The 11,841-nt window shown below is 36.9% G+C and overlaps 1 protein-coding gene across 1 annotated transcript; it reads right to left on the minus strand.

The window, feature by feature from the left end:
• Positions 1 to 2,043: 2,043 nt before the first annotated feature.
• LOC148763658 (uncharacterized) lies at positions 2,044 to 2,577 on the minus strand. Its single transcript, XM_088804597.1, has one exon. It carries the CDS (start codon positions 2,575 to 2,577, stop codon positions 2,044 to 2,046), a length of 534 nt encoding a protein of 177 aa, XP_088660723.1.
• Between the last annotated feature and the right edge of the window lie 9,264 nt (positions 2,578 to 11,841).

An 11,841-nucleotide genomic window follows, 5' to 3' on the forward strand; every position in this document is an offset into this window, starting at 1 on the left:
TACATGATTAAGATTGACTAGAGCTTTTTCTAGCTTGATTTTACATCCTATCTTGGTCAAAGATCGAGGATTGACTGACATTCAAGGAAGATTGACTATAGCTTCACAAAAGTTTAAGTTTTGTGTGACAATTGCTTGAGGATCGACTGCCTTTTTTAGAAAATCAATTATGGTTGTCTTGAATCATGTTTCCTTATCCGTTCTTGCCCATTTTACCATAGGATCAATTGATGCTTTTGTAGGATCGACTGGAGCTTCGTTTCCTCAAGATTTCTTGTCATTTTGGTACTTCACTTTAGCTATTTCATCTTTGCCTTTTCCTTGTGATCTAAAATCAAGTTAAGTCATGTTTGTTCCTTGTTTCTTGGCTAAATTATCAATGTTTGGAAGCTTTTGATATTTTTCTAATGATGCATGGCTTTTCCAAATAATTGTATGATCTTAGGAGGCTAAAAATAAGATTTGGACAATTTTAAATGCATGTCATTAAAACCAAGATGTCATGATATTTTGTGAAATCAAAACATAAGATATTTTAGTGCTAACAATCATAAACTCATACAACTAAATCATACAAGCTTATAGATATAGTTCAATAACTTCAAGAATGAGCTTGTAATTATGTAAGAACAAATTTATGAAAGTTAAATCATTTCAAAAACTAGTCAAGAATCACTCAAATGATGTTCAAGCAAATTTGATAATTTTTCATAATCAAAACTATAATCAGTTTAAAGTTAACAGTATTGATGTTTAGAAGATAGAATGCCCCAAGAAGCACTCTATGTAGAAAGTATCGATAATTAGGGTCTAGAAAGCATTCTAGAGTAAAAGTATCGATACCTCACAAGGAAATATCAATACTTCAGGTCCAGAATAAGGTTTTCACTCCTTTTTCACAAGGTTTTCAAGTGTTTTCAACTTCTATTACATCATAAACTTTTATGAAACTTTAGTTTCAACTATTTTCTTGTGAAATGGTTTTGAACTACATTATTTTCAAGGATTTGATGGATATGTATGAGATTTAATATTGTCATGATTATGCAAATTATAATTTATGCAAAAGCTCTTCCTTTCGCTTCTCCCCTTCCCGTATTCACTCACGATGTCTTTATGACTCAACTACCATTTTCCCATGTTTTTGCAAATTGGTGATTAACTTGCTACCTTTGTCGTGGAGACGAGCTCACGATCTTGCCTTGGTAGGTGTTCTAGCAACCCACTTAAAGCTTAGAAGGTCGGGGTAATGTTCCACTGACGAGTCGGTCTTATTGTTATGTTTATATGCTGATGGATATTTCTTTTATGACTATGTAGCCATGAGTGGCACTATGTTTTACATGTTTTAATGGTTGAATGTTTATGTTGGCTCAAGAGCCTAGTTAAGCACCTAAGGTGCCCATGCATGTTACGTTGAGATTTCATGAGCTATGGCAAATAGATTTTGATTTAAATGTTTAATTGTGTTTCCAAACATTGTGATGTAGAATTCCACAATGTTGTGATGGCACACAAGAAAGCATGATTGATATATTGAATGATATTTTTTATGCATGTGATGTATAGCCAAAGTATCTATGAAAGAAAGACGCTTGCTTGGGCCTAGTAAGCGATACCCACATAGGTCCTTACGCTAATATTGTAACACCCAGTACCCTCGTATAGAAGTCAATATGACATTATCAACGAGAAAAAGGGTCAATGGATGCTGATTTAAGTGCCAAAGGATGGAGACGGGTGAAAAGAGTATTTTAAGATAAAATATTTCGCATGAGAAGTAATAATAATAAAATAATAATATTTTTGTTAGGGAAGAATTTACGAGATAAAAGGTGATTCGGATGTGAATTAGGGCAAAGTAAGATGTTTTGAAGCCTTGGAAGGCTAATGAAAAATTTTAAAATAAAATAATATTTTATTCGATGTCGTACCGGGCAGCCCCGTAAGTAGTTTTAACTAGAAGAAAATGAGTTAACTTCGTTAACCGATCTACTATAATCCAAATTGAGTCATAACCCTCACTAGTTCGGGGCAAGCCCATTACAAAGTCCATTGCAACATGTTCCTACTTCCATTCGGGCACCGGTAATGGCTGTAGTAGCCCTGCGGGCCTTTGCTGCTTTGCCTTAACCTACTGACAAACTGGGCACTTAGAAATAAACTCAGGTACTTCTTTCTTAAGTCCTCCCACCAGTATACTTCCCTCAAATCTTGGTACATCTTTGTAACTCTCAGATGTACCAAGTACGCTGCCATATGCACCTCTTCTAATATTTCTGTCCTTAATCCATCACTATTGGGCACATAAAGTCTGGTTCCATCCCTCAATACTCCATTCGTGCCTCTGGTAAACATTTCTCCTTTCTTTCCCTTAGGGTCTTCTAAGGCCTTAGATACGAACTCATCTTTACTTTGTGCTTCTCTAATATGATCTATTAAAATGGGTCTAACTCTAAAATGTGCTAACAATGCATTTGTCTCTGAAACTTCAAAATGCACACCTATATCTCCAAAGCCATGCATCTCTCGAATCAAGGATCTCCTATCTACAGATATATGTGCTAGACTCCCCATTGATTTTCAACTTAAGGCATCTGCCACTACATTCGCCTTACCGGGATGATAGAGAATAGTACAGTCGTAATCCTTAAGCAACTCCATCCACCTACGTTGCCGTAAGTTAAGATCCCTTTGTTGAAATATATACTTTAAGCTCTTGTGATCTGTATATATCTCCCAAGTCTCACCATACAGGTAATGTCTCCAAATTTTTGAGGCAAACACGATTGCCACCATCTCCAAATCATGTGTAGGGGAATTTTGCTCATGCCTTATAAGTTGTCTGGATGCATATGCAATCACATTGCCATGCTGCATTAATACACACCCTAAACCCACTCGTGATGCATCACAAAATACTGTATAACCCCCTATGCCTTGCGGTAGGCTTAATATTGGAGCTATGGTGAGACAAGCCTTAAGCTTTTCAAAGCTATCCTCACAAGCATTAGACCACACAAACTTTGTGTCCTTATGTGTCAGCTTGGTCAAAGGAGCAGCTATTTTGCAAAAATCTTTCACAAAACGACAATAATAGGCCGCCAACCCTAAAAAGCTCCTAATCTCTGTAACTGATGTTGGCCTTGGCCACTTTTCCACTGCCTCAACTTTCTTTGGGTCGACTTGTACCTCATCCTTAGAGACCACATGTCCTAAGAATCCAACACTTTTGAGCCAGAACTCACACTTGGAGAACTTGGCATACAATTGATATTCCCTTAACGTTTGGAGCAGTATCTTAAGGTGTTGCTCGTGCTCCCCTTTGCTCCTAGAGTATATCAAGATGTCATCAATAAATACCACCAAATAAGGCTTGAACACTTGGTTCATCAAATCCATAAATGCTGCAGGGGCATTCGTAAGTCCAAATGACATTACTAAAACTTAAAATGCCCATATCTTGTTCAAAATGTAGTCTTTGGTAGGTATTCATTCCTGATTCTTAACTGATGGTCCCTAGATCGTAGATCTATCTTAGAGAAACACTTTGTTTCTTGTAGTTTGTCAAATAAATCATCTATTCTCGAAAGGGGGTACTTATTCTTCACCCTCACTTTATTAAGTTGTTGGTAGTCAATACACAATCTAAGTGACCCATTTTTCTTCTTTACAAACAGCACCGATGCTCTCCATGGCGAGACGCTAGGGCTGATGAAGCCTTTATCTAATAGATCTTTTAATTGATCCTTAAGTTCCTTAAGCTTCGCAAGTGCCATTCGATATAGGGGTATAGATATGGGTCTAATGTCCAGAATCAAGTCTATACAAAATTCAATCTCTTGCTTAGGAGGTAAACTTGGTAATTTGTCTAGAAATACATCTATAAACTTATTCACTACCGACACTTGGTTTATATTCCCAACCTTCACTTGGGTATCTCTCACAATAGCCAAGTAACCTAGACAACCCTGTTTTAATAGCCTTTTGGGAGACATGATGGATATCAAATTGGTTGGAGCATTACTCCTATCTGTCACAGCCTAATTTTCAAGCCATGATCGGCCCAAAAGCCCAATGGGCATAGCCCACTAAGCCCAAGCAAGCCTCTTTATGTAGTCTTGTTCATTATTTCATCACTCATTCCCACTGTCACATTTTGTAATTCTTAACTATAAGTATTTCAATAATATGCTATGACAACCAAATATTTACATTTGTATTATCTCAAAATAATGTCACCCATTGCCAACTCATAGTGGCACCATAATTCAAAGTATACATATTTTGATTATAACATGCCTCTTAATGATTTACATCACATGTACGTATACACAAGCAAAAAGACTCATAACTTCCAGCAGAGTGACTTTGAGTGAAGGTACAGCTACTAAATGCCACAATACCTACCAAAAGGCGGATAGAAGAGGACACCTCAATCTAAGTCCCAAATACTTCCGTATCTGAAAACATGAAGTTAAAAAGAGTGAGTACAAACCCAGTGAGTGAATATAAGAAGGGAACAAGCAACTATAAAGAAGGTTTTAGAAAACATGATGCACTTATGTTGAAAACAATACAATTTAGCTTAATTTCTTGTTAAAACCCCTTAATTCAACCCTTGACTATTTAGTGCCTTAGTATTGAAAGATCCATGATCAATAATGAAGTTAAAGAGTGAAAACTATGGCAGAATCCAAGCAAGGCAAGCATGGCAGAGTGAATCTTGCTGCAACGAAATCTAGGGCAAAAATTTTGAACCAACAACCCAAGAATTTCTCGTTGCAACAAGAATGGAATTTCGCTGCAGCGAAATCCCGGACAAGCATTTTACCCAACCACTCTAGAGTTTCTCACTGCAGTGAGAATGAATTTCGCTGCAACCAAAATTCAAACAATTAAGTTAGAAGAATTCTTGTCACAATGAAAATCCATTTTTGCTGCAATGAAAATCAATTTGAACGTATTTAACAATTTTTAACATTCAACGTTCAATGCAATCACATTTTATTTTCGTAACCTCTATATAACATATATATACATATATACAACTATCGACATTACCCCAGCTTTCCCCCGGCTCATGTGCACTCCCACACCGCACATTACAATATCATCATCAGGTGCACTCCCACACCACACCTCACCATCACTATCAAGTGCACTCCTACACCGCACACGACATATATCATCATCATGTGCTCTCCCACAACGCACATGGAGTATATCATCGGTGTGTGCTCTCCCACACCGCACACTACCGACACCTTCATGTGCATTCCCACACCGCACACGCACGGTTATAATTATCACACAACATTATTGTTTAAGGCATAACATACATATCATCATAATAGAGGAACACATGAATTCATCACACTACACATTTCACATCATAAAAACATTTCATCAAGAGCATGTTCCCATGCATATTTAGAGAAAAGTTCAATAAAATATTTCAAGTGATTCAACCAAATACATACGCATTTATCCCAAAACATTTTACTGCAAGTTCACTCACTTGTCTTTGTTGGTTCTTTAATCGACTCCAACTTCGACTAATGCCCCAAGTGGAGATGTGGGGTCTCGTCGAAACCTATCACACACAATAACATCACACCAACTCAATTGACATGAACATTATTCCAAAAGTTATTTTCCTAAATCAAGTTTTTTGCTAGTTATTCCTAACTAGCTTCCAATTACCATTCGATTGGCTATTTATTCACACAACTCTACTCACACGAAAAATAAATAAATAACCTTTAAAAATAAAACAGTCTACAATTTAATTATTGACTATCACCAATAACCTAAAATCAACCCTAACTCAATACTCACCTTGGTGAATTTGTAGTTGAATTCCTTTTCAAGAGTTTTCCTCAAGCTATTTGGAAAGCCTCTCTCTCTCTAAAATGTCCAGCTAGTGAGAAAAAGTATTGAAGACAGACTTTTGAGGGTTCTTGAGGTGTAGAAGTGAAAGAGCACAAAGAATCCTATGAAAAAGTGTACCAAAGCATGAGAATTGAAGTTACTTTGAGAAAGTTATGGAGGTTTCAATGGATGGCTTCCATGGAAGATGGAAAGTGTTTAGTGAGGAAGAAGGATGGGAAGAAGAAGAAGAAGCTGCTAGAAGTGAGGAGAAAGTGCTGGAAAAAATAAGATATTTATCCTAGAGTTGACTAAAGTTTCACTTATTTACAAAAATGCCATTGCATAGTTGACTGTGCCTTCTTCTTCCCTTTTGCTCAACTTTTTACTCTTTTGACACTGAGAAAAGCTCCATAATAGACTGGGGGTACTTGTGTTCACAAAAACTTAAAAATTTAGACTTGAAGTCCAAAATGACCATTTTACCCCTATTGTGGAAATTATCATTATTTTTATTTTCTTCGTTTATTTCATTATTATATACATCATTCGTTTGTTCCTTAGGCCTACTTAAACCTTAATAATATTAGAAAACCTACTTCTAGGAGCTGACCAAGAAAATGACAGAACTACCCCTAATATGCGTCATCGTGTCTACCTCCATCACACGTCAATGAAGGTCGAGGTTTCACACCTGATTTCTAAAACCGTTTACATATGTAGCTTATATATATACAAAACGGTTCTAAAAACATGGCGTTCACAAGTGCCTAGATATCTACCAGCATATGCTATCCACAATTGTAAGTACAATTCGATTGCAAATCAATTTAGAAATCACCTACCGGAGCTAACAACTCATACTACCCACAGTTGCATATAAAGAAAATCGGCAACATTTATTATACGTATATCATTATATAATTTACGAAACTTTTGAAATAGACACCCTCTACTCACCTCACAATGGCAAGATGCGACTTCGCCATTGATTCGGGTGCATCTCTAGCCACTTTACTTGCCAATACCTGTCACCCGTCACCTACTTCTATACACCACCATAGCAATCTTTCCTCACTTATACACTTCCTAGCAGCAAATTTGTAAAGCCCGACCTTATAAAGTACTTGTCATGACATACATGTGATGGACAATATGTTTGCATGCTAGGAGAGTCTCGAAAAATTTATAAAAGTAGGTATTGTACCTAGAGGTACAACAAAGTTGATTTAAGCCTCGAACTAGATCGAATAGAGATTTTAGGGTTAAATTAAAAATTTTCCAGTCCAGGAATGATTTAATATGGTGATTCAGAGTTCGAGGATCAATTTGGAGTCAAATCGAAAATTTTACTATCTAGGGGTAAAATGGTAATTTTGCCACTCGAGGATAAAATGGGAATTTTTTTTAAACGATTTTGATCACATTTGACTTATTGGAGTATGATTTGAGGTTGAGAAGTGAAAAATTGTAATCCCGATATTTTTCGGAGCATAGGGGTAAAATGGTAATTTTACCACCCTAGTGGCAAAATTGTAATTTTACACCACCAACACTTGTCATGCTCATATAATTCATCCATTGAATTTTTATGTTATGGATAAGTGAGAAAATATATGTGGTGGAGATAAAAAGTTTAAAATTTTTAAAGTTTTAAAAATGGACCAATGGAAACATGCCATGTGTCAAGCTTAGAATATTTTATTATTTCCTTTAAAAATCAGGCAATAAACCTCTCACTTCTCTCCAAAAATTCAGCCAAGCAAGGAAAAGAGGAAAACAAAGAAAAAACAAACCCTAGGTGATGAATTTCAAGAGAAAAAGTATGAAAATTCAAGGAAACAAGTGTCAAAAGGTAAAATTTCTTGATTTTGACTTGTGATCTACCTTTCCCATGCATTTCTCCTCATTTTTCATGGTTAAATTACATGTTTTCATGATGAATTCATGGCTGGTCGGAATGGGTATGGAGAGAGAATGATGTTAGATTGATTTGATTCTAAGTTATGTTAGTCTTTTTAGTTAGTTTACCATGTCTAGAAACAAAACAATAAGAAAAGAATTCACTTTCCCCATCACCTATCAATGGCCGAACCTACCTTGTATTGAGTGAGGATGAATTTGATTTTATTTTAAGAGAATTGGTTAGAAAATGATGAATTATGGTGTGGAAAAATAGTAGGAAAAATCACGGTGTTATTGCACCATTATTGACCGAAAATTCCAAGAAGAAAAGTGAAGATAGTTTTGCCAAATTTTAGGCTATTTGACTTGTGTTTGGTGAATTAAGATATTGGAAAAGAAATGGAGCAATTTGGAGTTAAATTAGACGCGTTGGCAAATTAATCAGGTGATAAAACGAATTAGGTCGAAACCAAATTTAGATGGTTACTAGTGCATTTTGCATTCCATATCATGCATTAGTAGTCTAAATTAGTTTAATTTCGATTTAGTACCAATGTAGTAAATTTCTTGATTTTGATACTGTGTTAAGGTGGTGAGTCCTCCGATAAAGGCAAGGGAGTTGGACCTGAGGACCAATAGTCTGAGTACTTCGAAAATCTGCACTCTAGACATTGTGAGTAAACTTACTGTCATTTTAATTATCTAGGGTGGTTTTTAAATGATTTTGTGAATTCTATGAAAAAAGGGATTTAAAAAGGTAAATTTTCATGTTTTATGAATGAATGTGTTTCAATGAAATTAATTTATAAATTGTTTTGAAATTAATAATGATGTTGAAAAATAGAGTACACGGAGACTGTTAATTGTTGCAATTCGATTGTTTAAATTGATTGACTTATGATAAATCGGGCATGATTGGCTAGTTGGCAATTGTATTGAAATACGAATTATTTGTTTGCCTTGAAAGGTTGTGAAAAAAATAATTGCCATGTCATGCTATTGCAAAATTTTGAATTGGTGGATTATGTATTAATTAATCACTGCAGTAGGGGGTTTCTGTGGACCAGCCTTTTAGAGGGGCACGGTAAACCCCATTATATTCTTACCTCGAACGGAGGCGCGCGTAGGGTCTCTCCTAGGGTAAAGCTTAGGGTTTACTTCACGCCAAACCACCACGTGAGGGGGAACTCAACTAATGCCGAGGAACGACTATGTTTTCAAAATAAAAACATGATTTATGCAAAATGTGAATTTTTAACAGCCTTGGCGGTCTCGGTAGGATGCCTCGGCCAAGGTGTCCCCGAGAATGGATTTATGGCACAAGCCTAGTTTTATGACATTCATAAGCCTCTTTACGTATTTTGAATGAAATGTGTTCTAATGCTGTGACCCAATTTACGATGATTTACTTGATCGTCTCCATGTACTCGACTTTCGATGTTTATGATGATGTTTGTTTACTCACTGGGATTTTATAATCTCACCACCCCCTTTCCATCCATTTCAAGCTCAAAATAGGCTATAGATAGCTAATCTCATCGAGGACTATCATTGGATTTGCGTCCTCCAAACTGTAGGTTCACAATCCTCTTTATTTTGTTTATTCAAGGGGCCTATTTGTTATTGTAAATTAAATTTCATACTCTAGTTATCTGTACTACTGTATGTAGGAATTTATTTTGCGTTTACGCTATAAAAATTATTTGCGCAGTGTCTTAAAAATATTGTTTTATAAGAAAATAGAATATTTTCTTAATATTTCTTTTATTTTCTTATTATATCCAAATAATCGCAATTTCGTTTTAAATGAAGATTTTAGACTTTAAAACTCATTTTTGATTATGAATTATGCGTTCTGTACTTGTATATTACATTTTAGCTGGTTTTGAAATTTTTGGGAAAAGTGACCAAAATACCCCTGTGAGATGAAAATTTTTATTTTATTTGTTTTAAGTTGGAAACAGCTTAAAATCTTTTATAACACGATATTCAGCAATGGTTACTCATAGGAGAAATGAGAAACTGATATTAAGCTTTACGAGGTTTCGGTTAGCATTTTGGGTAATGAGTGTCTATCGAGACACCGCGGTGGTTGTAACGGGCTCGGGGGAGTCCCGGGTCATGACAATTCGATTGGTATCAAAGCATTTGGTTTTAAAGATCAAAGTTTTTTTGTTTTAGAGTTGTTTTAAAAATTTACAGTATCGGTGTGGTCTTGGATTAAGTTAGGTTAGGTCGAATAGTATGCATGTATCTGCATATAGAGCCTAAGGTTTCCTAAACTTGCTCATTTTCTCTCATAGATTATAATGTCTCCTCGACGCGAACACCTACCTCTCACTAGATCAGTTGGGAGGGGAACAGGTCGTTCCCAACGTCACCAGCTAGATGTAGTAGAAGAGGAATTAGCTGCATCCACCATTTGGCCAGTACCTGCTACTGAGCAGGCCGATAGTCCTCCACATCCTCCATCTCCTCCGCCACCCACTGGTATTCCTACCATGCCTCCTGAGGCAGCACAGGCATTGGTAGCTTTCTTTACCGCAATGGCTAGTCAAGCTCAAACTGGTCAGGCTCCACCTATAGTGCCTCCAGCTACTCTTTCAGTTTCGCTAGTACAAGATGTATCTATTTCTAAGAAGCTGAAGGAGGCTAGGCAACTTGGTTGCATGTCTTTCACGGGTGAGTTGGATGCCACTGTGGCAAAAGATTGGATTAACCAGGTTTCAGAGACTCTCTCTGACATGAGATTAGATGACGATATGAAGCTAATGGTGGCTACGAGATTACTAGAGAAGAGGGCTCGTACTTGGTGGAATTCGGTGAAGTCCCGTTCCACTACTCCTCAAACATGGTCTGACTTTCTCAGAGAATTTGATGATCAGTATTTCACCTATTTTCATCAGAAAGAGAAAAAAAGAGAATTTCTGAGCTTGGAACAAGGAAATCTAACTATAGAGGAGTACGAAGCTCGTTTTAACGAGCTACTGTTATATGTGCCGAACCTAGTGAAATCGGAGCAGGATCAGGCTAGTTATTTTGAAGAAGGGCTCCGTAATGAGATCAAGGAACAGATGACAGTGACTGGTAAAGAGCCACATAAGGAGGTCGTACAAATGGCTTTACGTGCTGAAAAGCTCGCGATTAAGAATAGAAGGATTCAGACTGAGTTTGCAAAAAGGAAGAATCTTGGTATATCTTCTAGTCAGCCAGTAAAAAGAGGTAAAGATTCATCTGCTTCAAGGAGTACTACTTCTGCTTCCGTAGCATCTTCTCGACCCCATTTGCACAGACACAACATAGGCCTCCAAGATTCAACAGATCTAAGATGACTACTTCTGGGAAGAGTTCTGGAGGTTCTGATAGATGTAGGAGGTGTGGGAATTATCATGTTGGCCTGCACGATGTTTTCATTGTGGTCAGCCAAGTCATATTAGGAGTAATTGCCCACAGTTAGGACAAGCCACTGTAGCTGCATCATCTCCACCAACTCGTACTGATATGCAGAGGAGAAATTCTTCTAGGTTACCACCGAGGCAGGGAGTGGCTATACAGTCTGGTGTGGAGAGTAATACCCCAGCATATCCACCTTCGAGACCATAGACTCGTACTTCGATAAGAGTTTTTGTTGTAACGGAAGATGAGGCACGGGTCCATCTTGGAGCAGTGACAGGTATTATGTCTTTATTTGATAAAGATGTTCATGTTTTGATAGATTTTGGCTCACATAAGTCTTATGTGAGTACGACATTTGCATCAATTGCTAATAGAAACCTGTCACCATTAGAGGAAGAAATTATAGTGCATACCCCTCTAGGAGAACAGTTGATTAGAAATACTTGTTATAGAGACTGTGGGGTAAGGGTAGGTGAGAAAGAATTTAGGGGTGATTTGATTCCTCTAGAGATTCAGGATTTTGATTTAATATTGGGTATAGACTGGCTAACTACACATCGGGCGAATGTAGATTGTTTTCGAAAAAAAGTTGTACTTCAGAATTCGGAGGGAGCAAAGATTGTATTTCTAGGGGAATGTCGAGTATTACCGTCCTGTGTAATCTCGACC

The sequence above is a fragment of the Theobroma cacao genome, chromosome 3, assembly GCF_053813885.1.
Source record: "Theobroma cacao isolate CCN51 chromosome 3, ASM5381388v1, whole genome shotgun sequence".
NCBI classification, from domain to species: Eukaryota; Viridiplantae; Streptophyta; class Magnoliopsida; order Malvales; family Malvaceae; genus Theobroma; species Theobroma cacao.